Here is a 16,360-nt window from a genome sequence, read left to right on the forward strand (position 1 = left end):
TCACTGTGCGCCAAACACACGAGCCTTCCTTCCAGGCCCCACACACAAGGCCTGAACACTTGTTGCTCTCTCTGTTTGGAGCGTTCTTCCCCAGACTGTCTTTGGCTGGCTCATTCTCATCCTCCAAGTCTCAGCAGAAACAGCACCTCTTCCACCCCTGCCCACCCAGTCTAATGTTGTCTTCCCTTACCCTCATTTTTCTCTCTTTGAGTGTTTTCACATCTCCTTTCAAGCACTGGTTACAATTTGTAATCATTTATGTGTTCACCTATTCAATGTTTCTCTCCATACTGGACTGGAAGCTCCATGAGAGCAGGGAATACATCTATTTTGTTCATTACTACAGACCTATACTCTGAAACACAGCGGCTATGATAACTATTTGTGGAACAAATAATGGATGGTTAAGGCCACTCCCAGCCCTCTGGCCCTAGGGAGGCTGGGCTCCTGCCTCCCTCCACGCCAGCACATCTGAGCATCCTGCTCACCCTGGCTATCCGAGCCCACCCACAGCAATCTCTCCCTTCTCTGGCTGCCATCACCACTGTGCTCACTGCCACACATTCAATGAAGCTCCAAAGGGAGCTGCCTGCTGATTTCTGCCCTCGTATTTCTGGACTTCCAGAGAGTGAATTCTTGAAGTTTTGCACCCAGACGTCTTGAGTCCCTGGCATAACATTGAGTATGGACTGGGCCCTTGGTAAATACTTCGTGGTGATTTTAATCTAGGCATAACCAAGGATGCTCCTGTAGCAACACATGTCAACTGAAAGGGTGACATGGAACCATTTGCCAGGTCAATGGGTGGAAAGTCAGACACCAAGGAATAGGATGCTTGGAAAGGTAAATGATGAAAATGAAACAGGGCCAGGCGCGGTGGCTCATGCCTGTTACCCCAGCATTTTGGGAGGCCGAGGCAGGCAGATCACCTGAGGTCAGAGTTCGAGATCAGCCTGGCCAACATGGAGAAACCCCGTCTCTACTAAAAATTAAAAAAAATCAGCCGGACACTGTGGCGGTCGCCTGTAGTCCCAGTTACTCGGGAGACTGAGGCAAGAGAATTGCTTAAACCCAGGAGTCAGAGACTGCAGTGAGCCGAGATTGTGCCATTGCACTCCAGCCTGGGCAACAGAGCAGGACTCCATCTCACAAAAAAAAAAAAAAAAAGAAAGAAAGAAAGAAAAAAAAGACAAAGAAAAGAAAAAAGAAAATGAAATAGGTCCCAAATTTCAGGAATGAAGGAAGCTGAGTACTGTAAGGAGGGCAGGCTTGAAAGACAAGCAGGGGAGGCTGAGAGAGGGGTGAAATGAGCAAAGTTGCTGAAAGGAGGGAGTGGTAAAAGGACAACTGACCTACTTAACACTTTCAAGTCAGGAGATGTAGAGTCATCATTTACTAGTAGTCTTGGGCAAGTCACTGAAATCAGTCTGAGCCTCAGTTTCTTCTTCTGTAAAATGGGTATATTAACACCCACTTCTCGGTACGGTTATAAGATGAAAGCCCTTTGAAAACTAGAGAGATGCCTAAGTGCCTGTGAGGTCTGCATCCCTGCTGAATAGCTGCCCTTTGTGTTACGTCTGTGGAGACATGATCTATGCTGTCCACATTTTGCAGAAATGTAAAAAATACATATGTTTTAAATTCTTCTAACTATAAAATTAATATCAACTGCTGTTTTGTAAGTTCACTCTGATTAGAAACAGAGAGGCAATAAATAATGACATGCGTTTCTAAACACAGGATTGGCTTTAGCTGCCAAGGAGAGTGAGAAAATACCACAGTGATAGAATGAAGTCAGCCCTTGAGATACAAAACAAAATACCACACACGTGTTAAAGAAAACTCCTCTACCTACAGTTAAGAAAATCCCTGAGGCTAGATGCAATGGCTCACACCTATAATCCCAGCACTGTGAGAGGCCAAGGCAGGTAGATCACGAGGTCGGGAGATCGAGACCAGCCTGGCCAATATGGTGAAATTCCATCTCTACTAAAAATAATTAGCCAGGCGTGGTGTCGCGCACCTGTAGTCCCGGCTACTCCAGAGGCTGAGGCAGAAGAATCACTTGAACCTGGGAGGCAGAGGTTACAGTGAGCTGAGATAGAGCCACTGTACTCCAACCTGGGCGACAGAGTGAGACTCCATCTCGAAAGAAAAAAGAAAGAAAAGAGAAAGAAAGAGAGAGAGAGAGAAAGAGAAAGAAAGAAAGAAAGAAAAGAAAATCCCAGGCCGGGCGCAGTGGCTCACGCCTGTAATCCCAGCACTTTGGGAGGCCGAGGCAGGTGGATCACGAGGTCAAGAGATCGAGACCATCCTGGTCAACAAGGTGAAATCCCATCTCTACTAAAAATACAAAAATTAGCTGGGCATGGTGGCGCATGCCTGTAGTCCCAGCTACTCAGGAGGCTGAGGCAGGAGAATTGCCTGAACCCAGGAGGCAGAGGTTGCGGTGAGCCGAGATCGCGCCATTGCACTCCAGCCTGGGTAACAAGAGCGAAACTGTCTCAAAAAAAAAAAAAAAAAAAAGAAAGAAAATCCCTGCATACCTGAAGGTGGTACTGATGATTCCTGAAAACGTTGTAGATGATCACAGTGTGAGCGCAAACATACAGAAGAACTTTCTGCTTTTCCTCTCGAATATAGTAAACAGGAAGAGAACTGTTCCATCCAAACGACCAGGTCAAGGTCTGGAAGACAAGGGGAAAACCAGCAAGACATTACAGCGTGTTCAGCCCAGAGCCGGGACTCCAGGAACTTGCTAGAGGGGAAGAATTTCACATCAACAGTCCAGCGAAGAGCAACCACTTTAAGAAAGTCCTCAACATCATGCCAGAACATGGATGAACCTTGAAAATGGGATGCTAACTGAAAGAAGCCAGTCACAAAAGGCTGCGTATTATATAATTTCACATATCTGAAAGTCCAGATTCGGCAAATCTGGGAGGTCGAGGTGGGCAGATCACCTGAGGTCAGGAGTTCAAGAGCAACCTGGCCAACAGGGTGAAACCCCTTATCTACTAAAAATACAAAAATTAATCAGGTGTGGTGGCACAGCTACTTGGGACATTGAGGCAGGAGAATCGCTTGAACCTGGGAGGCAAAGGTTGTGGTGAGCCGAGATCGCGCCATTGCACTCCAGCTTGGGCAACAAGAACGAAACTCCATCTCAAAAAAAAGTTACTTCCCATTACCGCTGCCCATAGCTCTTGGCAACCACTGGTCTACTTTTGTCTCTTCAGCCTTTATCCTTCCAGTAGAAGTAGTACATAGGGACCAAATGCCCAGGCTGAATAAGCAATTGCCTTTCTTTTTTTTTGAGATGGAGTCTCGCTCTATTGCCAGGTGTAGTGTAGCAGCGCCATCTCAGCCCACTGCAACCTCCGCCTCCCAGGTTCGAGCAATTCTCCAGCCTCAGCCTCTTGAGTAGCTGGGAGGATAGGTGTGTGCCACCACACCTGGCTAATTTTTATATTTTTAATAGAGATGTGGTTTCACCATGTTGGCCAGACTGATCTAGAACTTCCGACCTCAGGTGATCTACCCACCTCAGCCTCCCAAAGTGCTGGGACTACAGGCGTGAGACAGGGCTCCCAGCCTATTGGCCTGTCTTATAAAGTTATGTAATGACGTCACTGTAACTTGTCTGTTCTACATGCTTTTAGAAAATAAATGGAATTTCATGACTTAGGTGCTCTCTGTGTGTCTGGTACTGAACAAAGTCTAGGTCCTGGGGAGTGGAAAAATAGGAAGTTATTTGTAAGTATTGTTGAAGATTTTCTTTTCTATTTTCTTTTTATTTATTTATTTATTTATTTTGAGATGGAGTCTCGCTCTTGTTGCCCAGGAGACAAAATCTTCTTAGAAGAATTAAAAATTCTGTATTGCCTGGAATAAATCCAAAATTAAAATTTTATGAAATGAAAAATTGTAAGTACTATAAGTCTGACTATGGCTTTTACTTCAATACTAGTTCATTTATGTACTTGTTTTGTGTTCAAAGTATTTTTTAAAAATAAAGAATAAACCAACTGTGACACATCCAGACAATGCAAAATTATTCAGCAAGAAAAAAAAAAGGGCTATGAAGCCACAAAAAGGTATGGAGGAAACTTACATGCACGTTGCTAAGTGAATGAAGCCAATCTGAAAGGGCTGCATATTACATGATTCCAACTCTATGACGTTCTAGAAAAGGCAAAACTATGGAGACAATAAAAAGATCAGTGGGGCCGGACACAGTGGCTCACACCTGTAATCCCAGCACTTTGGGAGGCTGAGGCAGGTGGATCACCTGAGCTCAAGAGTTCGAGACCAGCCTGGCCAACCTGCTGAAACCCCGCCTGTACTAAAAATAGAAAAAATTAGCCAGGCATGGTGGCATGTGCCTGTAATCCCAGCTACTTGGGAGGCTGAGGCAGGAGAATTGTTTGAACCCAGGAGGTGGAGGTTGTAGTGAGCCAAGATTGTGCCTTTGTACTACAGCCTGGGTGACAGAGTGAGACTCTGTCTCAAAAAAAAAGATCAGTGGTTGCCAGGGCTCAGGGGAGGAAGAGAGCGATGGATAGGTGGAGGATGGGGGCTTCATGGCATGAATCTCTTTGTATGATACTCGAATGGTGGGTACATGTCAGGGTACGTTTGTCCATGTCCATAAGAAGCATGACACAGAGTGACCCCCAATGTACACTATGGACTCAGGTTAATAATAAGGACCAGCATTGGCTCATCGGTGATAACAGATGACTGCACTCATGCAGGATGTGAATAAAAGGGAACACCGGGAGAGGAGGGATGTGCAGAGGAACATATGGACGCCCTGTGTACACTGAGCTCAATTTTTCCATAAACCTAAAACTGTTCGAAAATAAAATCTAGGCTGGGTGCAATGGCTCATGTCTGTAATCCCAGAACTTTGGGAGGCCAAGGTGGGTGGATTGCTTGATCCCAGCAGTTCAAGACCAGCCTGGGCAACATGGTGAAATCCCATCTCTATAAAATATACAAGAACTAGCCAGGCATGGTGGTGTGCACTTGTAATCCCAGCTACTCAGGAAGCTAAAGCAGGAGGATCAACTGAGCCTAGGAGGCAGAGGTTGCAGTGAACCAAGATTCTGCTGCTGTACTCAAGCCTGGGCAACATAGCAAGATCCTATGCAAAAAAAAAAAAAAAAAAAAAAAAGTGTGTTAAAAAAATTAACTAGGGCCAAGTAATCAAATGCAGTAGAGTGCTGAAAGTGATGATTAAGTGATGAGCTGCTAAGAATCAGTGAATTAAATTGGAATATAGAAACAAAATCTGGTAAGTTTCCTTTCTTATCTTTGAACAATACTTATAAAGTTAAATTGCTTCTCCCCAAGACAGACACAGCAGGTAATGTGGCCAATTTCTCTCTCCCACATTCTTCATTCCCCATCCTCTCCTGTTTCCATCTGCTCATTCCCTATAATTTATATTTATATTTAGATCTCTTATTGTGTGGGTATGAGTGGTAGAATTATGGAATCATAATTGTCTCAAGCTGCAACTTCTAGGAACAGAATTATTTAATATTTGGCTGTTTCTTAAAAGCTGATTTATTCAAATGAAATTGTTCTTTTGGAAACTTGTTAATCCTAAAAGGATCATCTTCCTGGAAATTCATTTTGCCATTTAACGAAATGGCAAAGTTATAAAAAGAGAACATTCCTAAAAGGACTCCTGTCTTCAGCCATAACAGCTCTTCACGGGTCACCATGAGGCTGACTTCACTGCGTGGTAACAGAACAACCCCACCAGAGCAGCGTTCACAATTACAGAAATCAAATAGTATTAATCATCGTGTTTTACACCAGTTTTAACATGAATGACACATGATTACATAGACAGCCACCACTTACATCAATTTTTTTCTAAAACATATTAATCTGGAAAACAAAACTTTACTGTCAAAACCATATTTCACTTATTTTATATTCATAAGATTCCTGCTCATAAATACACGATTGCCTTATTTCCTGGCTGGAGGTGGAATCCACAGTCCTGTCTATTGATAGTGAGTCCTGGGAGCTATTACAGGCCTTAGGACTAAGGCAGGGGACCCCAAAGGAAAAGGAGGATGCTGTGGACACAGGAGAGATGGAGGAGCGTGTTTATTATAGGACCTTGTGTGCGAGAAATTAGAAGCAACATAAATGGCCACAGAGAGGGGAAGAGTTACATTTGAAAAGAAGAAGTGGGCTGGGAATGGTGGCTCATGCCTGTAATCCCAGCACTTTGGGAGGCTGAGGTGGATGGATCACCTGAGGTCAGGAGCTCGAGACCAGCCTGGCTTACATGGTGAAACCCTGTCTCTACAAAAATACAAAAGTTAGCTGGGTGTGGTGGCGCATGCCTGTGATCCCAGCTACTCGGAGGCTGAGGCAGGAGAATCGCTTGAACCTGGGAGGCGGAGGTTGCGATGAGCTGAGATCACACCACTGTACTCCAGCCTGGGCAACAAGAGCGAAACTAAAAAAAAAAAAAAAAAAAAAAAAAAAATCAACTGAATGTGAGCCATGTGAGCATGCACACAGCACACAGGCAGGAGCACATGGAAAACATGTAAATGCACAGAAAAAGGGGTCAGGGGAGATGTGGTCACAACAAACTGTGGCAGGAAGGTGAGAATTTACTCAGAGAAACGAGACTGGGGTGGGGGTGTGCAGAAAGAAGAATCTTTGCCTTCAAACATGTATAAGTTGTCCGAATTTTTTACAAGTAACACTGAATAGTTTTTTGTTGTTGTTTTTTTTGAGAGAGAGTCTCACTCTATCGCCCAAGCTGGAGTGCAATGTTGCAATCTTGGCTCACTGCAACCTCCATCTCCCAGGTTCAAGCAATTCTCCTTCCTCAGCCTCCCAAGTGGCTGGGATTATAGTACCTGCCATCATGCCCAGCTAATTTTTGTATTTTTAGTAAAGACAGGGTTTTACCATGTTGGCCAGGCTGGTCTTGAACCCCTGACCTCAGGTGATGCACCCACCCCAGCTTCCCAAAGTGCTGGGATTACAGGTGTGAGCCTCCACACCTGGCCAACATTGAATAATTTTAACAAAAAGAAAAAAATAAAGGCCAAGTAGCTCACACCTATAATCTCAACACTTTGGGAAGCCAAGGCAGGAGGACTGCTTGAGCTTAGGAGTTCAAGACCAGCATGAGAGACATAGTAAGACCCCATCTCTACAAAAGATTTTTAAAATTAGTCCAGGCGCAGTGGCTCACATCTGTAATCTCAGCACTTTGGGAGGCCAAGGTGGGTGCATCACGAGGTCAAGAGATCCAGACCATCCTGGCCAACACGGTGAAACCCCGTCTCTACTAAAAACACAAAAATTAGCCAGGCATGGTGGCGGGCACCTGTAATCTCAGCTACTCAGGAAGCTGAGGCAGGAGAATTGCTTGAACCCGGGGTGGAGGTTGCCGTGAGCCAAGATCGTGCCACTGCACTCCAGCCTGGGCGACAGAGCGAGGCTCCGTATCAAAAAAATAAATAAATAAAATAAAATAAAAATAAATAAATAAATAAAATAAAATTAGCTGGGTGTGGTGATACACGCCTGTAGTCCCAGATATTCAGGAGGCTGAGGTGGGAAGATCCACTGAACCTGGGAGGCAGAGGTTGCAATGAACTGTGATCGCAGTGCTGCACTCTAGTCTGGGTGATAGAGTGAGAGCCTGTCTCAAAGTAAAGAAAAACGAAAAGAAAAAATAATAAAGGAGGAAGAAAAGGAAACTAAAGGAAACAGAAAGAATATATATGCAAAAAGCTAGAGAAATTTCAGGAGGCCAAGGTGTGAAGATTGAGTTCTAGTACAGCCTGGGCAACACAGCAGGGCTCTGTCTCTGAAAAAAAAAAAAAAAAAAAAAAGAAAAAGAAAAAAAAAAGAAAAGAGCTAAAGTAATTTGCAAAGGGAGACAGTCTAGAAAAATTTTGGTTCTGCAATGAGACAGAGGCTAACAGAGACCCAAACCTGGGGATCGGCTCTTGTCGAGATAGCTGGCCCATGACACAAGGAATCCACCTTCTCCTTAGAGATAGTACCCGATTTATGTTTGCTGGTTAAACAAGACAAGAGTCTCTGTGGGCCCTAAAGCTCAAGAATTCTTTTCTCAGACTGAACAGTTGCACATGATGGGAGAGAAGCTGTGACACTAGGCTCCCATGAAGCCCGATCTGCAGAAAGGAGCTTTTCAGTGTCTGCATTTCCCTCCAGACACCTTGCCTCCATCATCGCCATTGCCACACAGTTGCGGACACTTAACTGAGTACCCACTGTGTGTTAGGAACGACATTAAGTGTTGGAAATCCATTCAGTCACTTCCACATCTTCTAAAAGCATGAAGCTACAGGAACGATGAATCCTAGGAAACAATTTTCAGAAAGCAGCAGATGGAGGAAGAAGGAAAAAACCCCTCCTTTTCCTTCTCTTGGTAAATGATAATATTTTTACTCCTCGCAGATGGTGCCTCCCTGGAATATTTTCAGCAGTGGCAAAGGCAGAGTCCTCTGGACTGCCTGGGGCTTTTCACGGCGGCTTTCACTCCTCCATTACCTTCCACTCTGGGACCCTCTTGGAATGGATGGTTTGGGGGGCATGGAAAGACATCAAGGCAGAAGAGGTGGCGCAAGAAGGGAAAGGGGTAGAATTGGGGCATAAGGGAAGAATTTCACAACTGAAAGAGAAAAAGGAGGGGAGACTGGAGGGGAGGAGAGATAAGGGAAAGTGGGGGGAAGAAGAGGGAGAGGAAGCTGGGGAGAGGGCGGGTGGAGTCTGAATCTCCCACACAAAATAGCACCCTATGCAACAGACAAACTATGTCCGGAATTTCCTCCTGCTGAGCAACACGATTGAACCCAGATGCAGCGCTCAAGTTCATGTTCAGTCACACATGTTCCAGTCGGAGCTCTTAACTGTAAAAGACAGAAGTCTAGGCCGGACGCAGTGGCTCATGCCTGTAATGCCAGCACTTTGGGAGGCCAAAGCAGGTGGATTACCTGACGTAAGGAGTTCAAGACTAACTTGGCCAACACGGCAAGACCCCCATCTCTACTAAAAATACAAAAATTAGCCAGGCATGGTGGCTCATGCCTATAATCCCAGTTACTCGGGAGGCTGAGGCACAAGAATGGCTTGAACCCAGGAGGCGGAGACTGCAGTGAGCCAGCCACGATCGTGCCAGTGCACTCCAGCCTGGGCGACAGACCAAGACTCCATCTTAAAAAAAAAAAAAAAAAAAGACACAAGTCTATTAGTAGTTTTAAAAGTCTCCTTCTGGTGGTTTTTTTTCCCCCAGATGCGTAAAATTCCCTATTGCACAATACTCTCAAAGCGCTGGGGGAGGTGTAAAAGCATTCTACTTACCAAAGGATACACCGGGGCACTTTTATCCTTTTGAAACAAAATGTCCTCTGTGGTGGTGGACACCAGTGACTCCCTGGAGATCCCTGCTATGGACTGGATAGAGGACATGCTCCTTTCTTGTCCCTCCTCTCTCTTTTCTGGCTCCAAGTCCCTTCTTTCTCGTTCCAGTTCATCTTGGGGCCTCTGGTCGGTGTTCTCAAGCTCTCCTGAGGGCTGCCTTTCAGGGGAACTCATCTGTTGTTCCTCAGGACTAAGTTGATCCAAATCAAGAAATTCAAGTTCATCTGCTTCTGAATCCTCTGACTGTAAAGAAGGCTTTGACTCGCTACCTCTTTGGGTTGTCTTTAAAAAGAAATAAAAGATCATGATTCCACATACAGTATGTGCTGCTACCTTCATCTTTTATTTCCCTTTTATATTCCTAATCAGCCAGTCTTAGTGTTAGCTTCAGCGTGGAATTATGAAATGTTTTTTAAAAGAGCCTGGAACATTTTTACTTAAAAAACAAAACAAGAGGCCGGGCGCAGTGGCTCACCCCTGTAATCCCAGCACTTTGGGAGGCCGAGGCGGGTGGATCACGAGGTCAAGAGATCGAGACCATCCTGGTCAACATGGTGAAACCCCGTCTCTACTAAAAATACAAAAAATTAGCTGGGCATGGTGGCGCGTGCCTGTAATCCCAGCTACTCGGGAGGCTGAGGCAGGAGAATTGCCTGAACCCAGGAGGCGGAGGTTGCGGTGAGCTGAGATCGCGCCATTGCACTCCAGCCTGGGTAACAAGAGCGAAACTCCATCTCAAAAAAAAAAAAAAAAAAAAAAGATAAGGTGCAGTGGCACACTCCTGTAATCCCAGCACTTTGGGAGGCCAAGGTGGGAGGATCACTTAAGTCCAGGAGTTCAAGACCAGCCTGGCCAACATAGTGACACCTTATCTCCACCGGAAATGAACAAAATTAGCTGGGCGTGGTGGTGCATGCCTGTCGTTCCAGCTACTCAGGAGGTTGAGGTGGGAGGATCACTTGAGCCTGGGAGGTTGAGGCTGCTTGTGAGAGATCAATGCCATTGCACTTCAGCCTAGGTGACAAAGTGAGACCCAGGGAAGGAAGGAGGGATGAGAGGAGGGTTAGAGGAGAGAAGAGGGAAGAGGAGGGGAGGGGAGAGGGAAAATAGAGGAAAGGAGAGGGAAAAGAGAGGGAGAGGGAAAAAGAAGGCAAAGGCAAAGGCAAGGAAAGACAAACATGGGTGTCCTCAAGTTTATTCTCGGCCTACCAGCAGACCCACAATGGCAAAATCATTCTTCTAAGTGGCACTAGTGGTCTCCAGAAGGCTGACTACTCACAGAGAGAGACCTATTCTTAGGCCACAGCTGAGTTCTCCTGCTGGGAGCAGTCTGTGGGAAACCTACACTCCTATTATCATACTGACTCCATTCTGAGATGAGCGCACTTCAGCTGTGGCACACACCTCCTCCAGGAAGCTTTCCCTGGCCATCCTCCAAAGTGGTTCAAGAGGCCCTGCTTCATCTCCTGTACATCTTTCAATCACTGCACTTATGGCTCTGCCTCCCTACACACCTTAGAGCTCCTTAAAAGAATCGATTGTTAGGCCGGGCGCGGTGGCTCAAGCCTGTAATCCCAGCACTTTGGGAGGCTGAGGCGGGCGGATCAAGAGGTCAAGAGATCCAGACCATCCTGGCCAACATGGTGAAACTCCGTCTCTACTAAAAATACAAAAATTAGCCGGGCATGGTGGTGTGCGCCTATAGTCCCAGCTACTTGGGAGGCTGAGGCGGAAGAACTGCTTGAACCCAGGAGGCGGAGGTTGCAGTGAGCCGAGATTGTGCCACTGCACTCCAGCCTGGTGCCTGGCGACAGAGTGAAACTCTGTCTCAAAAAAAAAAAAGGAATGGATTGTGGCCGGGAGCAGTGGCTCCCAGGACTTTGGGAGGCCAAAGCGGGTGGATCACTTGAGGTCAGGAGTTTGAGACCAGCCTGGCCAACATGGGTGAAACCCCATCTCTGCTAAAAATACAAAAAAAATTAGCTGGGCATGGTGGCAGATGCCTGTAATCTCAGGTACTCAGACGGGTAAGGCAGGAGAATCGCTTGAACTCAGGAGGCGGAGGTTGCAGTGAGCCAAGATCGCACCATTGCACTCCAGCCTGGGCAACAAGAGCGAAACTCCAAAAAGAAAAAAAAAAAATGGATTGTGGCCTGGCCATGGTGGCTCATGCCTGCAATCCCAGCACTTTGGAAGGCCAAGGTGGGCAGATCATTTGAGGTCATGCATTTGAGACCAGCCTGGCCATCATGGTAATACCAAAACTCATCTCTACTGAAAATACAAAAAATTAGCCAGGTGTGATGGCTAATGCCTGTAATCTCAGCTACTCAGGAGGCTAAGGCAGGAGAATTGCCTGAACTCAGGAAGCAGAGGTTGCAGTGAGCCGAGATAATGCCATTGCACTCCAGCCTGGGCAACAGAATGAGACCTTGTCTCAAAAAAAAAAAAAAAATGGGTTGTATCTTATTTGATTTTGTGTTCCCATAGTCTGGCCTATACTAAGCATTCAATTAATGATTATGAATGAATGAACATGATTACTTACTGGGAAAATTCCTGATGTGATTGACTGGGAATCCGTAATCCGTGTCTCCAAACTGGTCATGGACTTTTTCATTTCTTGGGGCTCCACTGTGGTTTCTTTCTGTATTCCTGAAGCTTCCTCCTCCTGGGCTTCTCCAGCTTTTTCCTCAGTTTCTTCCATGACAATCTCTTTGTCCTCCCCCTCCTCCTCCTCCTCCTCCTCCTCCTCCTCCTGAGACTCTCTCCATGCTAATGTGTCATCTTGTAATTCCTCTTGTGGATTTTCTACTTCTTTATAATTTGGATTAGGTTCCTCCTCTTCTTTCTTTTCTGTTTCTCCATTTTTTCCTGTCGATTCTCTGGGGGCCTCCTCTGCATCTGACATGCTTCTCTGTAGAGTTTCCTCTGGAGAGATTTTGACCATAATAACCAGCCAGCACCTCGGCTTTCCATTTGCATTTCCTAGTGTGCTAACCTATTAAATGTGCACAACTGGCTCTGGTCTCTTTCCACAGGAATAAAAAGAATGTCATGTTTCTGGCCAGGCGCAATGGCTCATTTCCTATCATCCCAGCACTAGGCCAAGGCAGATGGATCACCTCAGGTCAGGAGTTCAAGACCAGCCTGACCAACATGATGAAACCTTATCTCTACTAAAAATACAGAAATCAGTCAGGTGTGGTGGTGGGTGCCTGTGGAGGCTGAGGCAGGAGGATCACATGAAACAGGGAGGCAGAGGTTGCAGTGAGTCGAGATTGTGCCATTGCACTCCAGCCTGGGTGACAACAGCAAAACTCCATCTCAAAAAATTAAATTAAAAAAGAATGTCATATTTCTGGCCAGATGCGGTGGCTGACATCTGTAATCCTAGCACTTTGGGAGGCTGAGGCAGGAGGATCACTTGAGGTCAGGAGATTGAGACCAGCCTGGCCAACATGGTGAAACCCCATCTCTACTACAAATACAAAAAATTAGCCAGGCATGATGGCAGGCGCCTGTAATCCCAGCTACTCGGAGGCTGAAGCAGAAGAATTGCTTGAACCTGGGAGGCAGAGGTTGCAGTGAGTGGCGATCACACCACAGCACTCCAGCCTGGGTGACAGAGCGAGATTCCACCTCAAAAAAAAAAAATGTTATATTTGTGGGAAATCTTTTTTTTTTTTTTGAGATGGTCTCACTCTGTTGCCCAGGCTGGAGTGCAGTGGTACAATCTTGGCTCACTGCAACCTCCATCTCCCATGTTCAATTGATTCTCCTGCCTCAGCCTCTCGAGTAGCTGGGATTACAGGCATGTGCCATCACATTGGGCTAATTTTTGTATTTTTTCAGTGGAGAAGGGGTTTCACCAAGTTGGCCAGGCTGATCTTGAACTCCTGAAATCATGTGATCCGCCTGCCTTGGCCTCCCAAAATGCTGGGATTACAGGAGTGAGCCATCGTGCCTGGCCGGGAAATCTTTTGGTATATGTATTTGTGGCCCAGATCTTAAAAATATTGATCCAGGGCCTCTCCACTTTCTAGGAATAAAATCCTTGGAGGCTTCTAACTCATTTAAAATATATTTATATTTCCACAGGCAGCAAAATGCATAACCCACATATTAACAACAATTCTAGAAACAGGACTACAAGAAGAAGCAGGGTGGCCTTGTGGTTAAAAGTGTGGGCCTCGCTGTCAGCTGTCCTAGCACTGAATCCCATTACCACCGGGCACTTGCTCTGTGAAGTTGGGCAAGTCACTTCACTCTTCATGGTCCACATTTTCTCATGGGCAAAATAAAAAGAATAATCCTAAATTCTAGGGTTGTTGTAAAGAGCTAACATATATAAAAAGAGCTAACATATATAAAATGTTCAAAACAGTTCTGGCACATACAGCTTGAAAAAAATTGTAGCAATTGTTATCATTTGAGAGAAAACCAACCCGAATGTGCAAAGAAACGGACAGTTTGAAAGCCTTCGAGGCAGGGCATGGTGGCTCAAGCCTGTAAGCCCAGCACTTTGGGAGGCCAAGGCAGGTGGGTCACGAGATCAAGAGATCAAGACCATCCTGGTCAACATGGTGAAACCCCCGTCTCTACTCAAAATACAAAAAATTAGCTGGGCATGGTGGCAAGTGCCTGTAATCCCAGCTACTCGGGAGGCTGAGGCAGGAGAATTGCCTGAACCCAGGAGGCGGAGGTTGCAGTGAGCCAAGATCGCGCCATTGCACTCCAGCCTGGGTAACAAGAGCGAAACTCCATCAAAAAAAAAAAAAAAAAAAAAAAAAGAATTAAAAAAAAAAAAAAGAAAGCCTTCAGACATATCTCTCAGTTATTCCTTATAACAAGAGATCTAACTAGGAAAACAAGGATGGATACTTCATGCCTAAAGAGTTGGACCCAGAACAAAAAAACAATCTCCACATTTTTGTTGACATTAGAATAAGAGAACTCAACTCTCTGAAAATAAAGTCCCAAAGAGCACTGGGTAGAAAACGTTATTTCTATTTCTTAATTTCTTAGCACTAAATGTATCAGCTCCTCAAATTCATCTCTAAGAAAAAAAAAAGTAATTAAATAATGAGGCTGGGCACAGTGCCTCACGCCTGTAATCCAAGCACTTTGGGAGGCCGAGGCGGGTGGATCACGAGGTCAAGAGATCGAGACCATTCTGATCAACATGGTGAAACCCCGTCTCTACTAAAAATACAAAAATTAGCTGGGCGTGATGATGCCACCTGTAGTCGCAGCTACTCGGGAGGCTGAGGCAGGAGGATCATTTGAACCTGGGAGGCAGAGGCTGCAGTGAGCTGAGATCGCATGACTGCACTCTGGCCTGGCGACAGAGCAAGACTGTCTCAAAAATAAATCAGTAAATAAAAATAACAATAATAATGAACGAATGAATTTGAGGCTCTGAGAGGTGAAGTGACTTACTCAAGATGACACTGCTAGTAAGGAAGAGCTCTCTCTGGCACTTAGTTTCTCTAGCTGAAAAATTACTGCTGTGATTCAAGTCGAGGACTCTCACCACCAGCCTTTTCTGACTGAGCCCAACTTCGCCGGCGCATCTGGAAGGCCGGGTTCGAGCCGCGAGGGTCTGGGGCAAGGGTGCCAGGTCCGTGGCTCTGCAGGGGTATTAAAGCCCAGGTGCAGCCTCTGCCTCCAACTCAGGTGTCCCTGGGGCCGCCCCAGGCCCCACAAGGCGCGGGTCGGGTGAGCGCCCCCCAAAAGGCGCCAGACCTCGCCAGGCCGGGGACCCCCACCAAGGCCCCGTGGCCTCCGCCCTAGACTTACAGAGAGAACCCACCCCAGTCCTCAAAAGGCCGGAGTCGTCCCGCTGCCTGGACCCCTCAGGCACCTCCCGGGCCTCCTTCCAGCAGTCGCCACCTTCTCCACCAACTCCCTAGTTCTGGTTGCCACCCAAGCTCCCAACCCATGGCAACCGCCGCCGCCGGAAGCGGCTGGCCCTAAAGCGACAGGGCGGGGCGGTGGTCACGTGCCCAGGAAGCGGTGGCGAGCGTGGCCGGCGCGCCCCCTGCCGGTTGCTGGCGGCATCGGCTTTCCTCGCTTTCCTTCCTCCGCTCTCGCGATCCCCATTTTCCCATGGTCCCGTCCCCGCTGCAGCGGCCAATACTGCCAATTTTTACTTTCTGTAGGCTTGGCAGGATGGGGTGGAGAAGTATGAACTCGGATACAATACTCTTTTTCCAAAAGCAGAATTTCCAGGTCTCGTGGATGCAGCACAAAACTGTCCTGCCTGCCTCCTCACTGGGCACCGCGTGTTGGACACGGTCCCAGCTGGTGGAGGCAGACATGACATAGGGTGCAATCGTTTCCAGTTCTCAGCACAGAGCGTTTCTGCAAAACCAGTCTGGCTAAATCTATTAGGATCATTCCACGTCAGAGTGACTCTCCACTAGAATCTCCTGGAAGATGGCAACAGGTGAACACGGGTTTCCACTGGGAATCCTTCGGGAAACCAGCCGTAGCCAATGAGACAAAAGGCTCTTTGCTGCTTTCCTTTTAGGAGAATGTGAATCATTCTCCCCACCGCCACTTCTATGCCCCAGTGATGGTAATTTAATATGCATACATCTCAAAATAGAAAAGGATAAACTGAGGCAAGCTGCATTTATTATAGTCTGAGGCTTATAAACAGAGACTGGAAAATACTTGGAATTAGAACATGCAGTTTAAACAGCAAACATTGGTAAACACACCATGTCTGTGGCTACCAGAAGGGAATACGTGTGTAGCTGTTGGGTCACATACAGTTTGAGGGAATTTGCCCAATAGGAGGGCTTTGGAATTGAGCATGAGAACCAGCGGCTGGAAGCACACAGCAATACTGATCCCATTAAGGCAAGCTGGTATCCGTGTCCAACCGCAGCAAAATCAGTCCCAAGGAACA

At 46.5% G+C, this 16,360-nt stretch overlaps 1 protein-coding gene across 4 annotated transcripts in view; it reads right to left on the minus strand.

The window, feature by feature from the left end:
- The window catches only part of CFAP251 (cilia and flagella associated protein 251), a 91,867-nt gene extending 76,458 nt beyond the window's left edge, over positions 1 to 15,409 (minus strand). The window contains exons 1-4 of one of the 4 annotated variants that reach the window (XM_074402135.1): positions 15,257 to 15,409; positions 11,990 to 12,372; positions 9,382 to 9,723; positions 2,547 to 2,687 (exon numbers count right to left, since the gene is read on the minus strand). In XM_074402135.1, coding sequence (XP_074258236.1) covers positions 2,547 to 2,687; positions 9,382 to 9,723; positions 11,990 to 12,352 — 846 coding nt within the window. In that variant the 5' untranslated portion in view covers positions 12,353 to 12,372; positions 15,257 to 15,409. The other 3 variants (XM_074402134.1, XM_074402136.1, XM_074402133.1) reach the window with 3 other exon arrangements.
- Between the last annotated feature and the right edge of the window lie 951 nt (positions 15,410 to 16,360).

This window comes from Saimiri boliviensis, chromosome 7 (genome assembly GCF_048565385.1).
Source record: "Saimiri boliviensis isolate mSaiBol1 chromosome 7, mSaiBol1.pri, whole genome shotgun sequence".
In the NCBI taxonomy this organism is placed as follows: Eukaryota; Metazoa; Chordata; class Mammalia; order Primates; family Cebidae; genus Saimiri; species Saimiri boliviensis.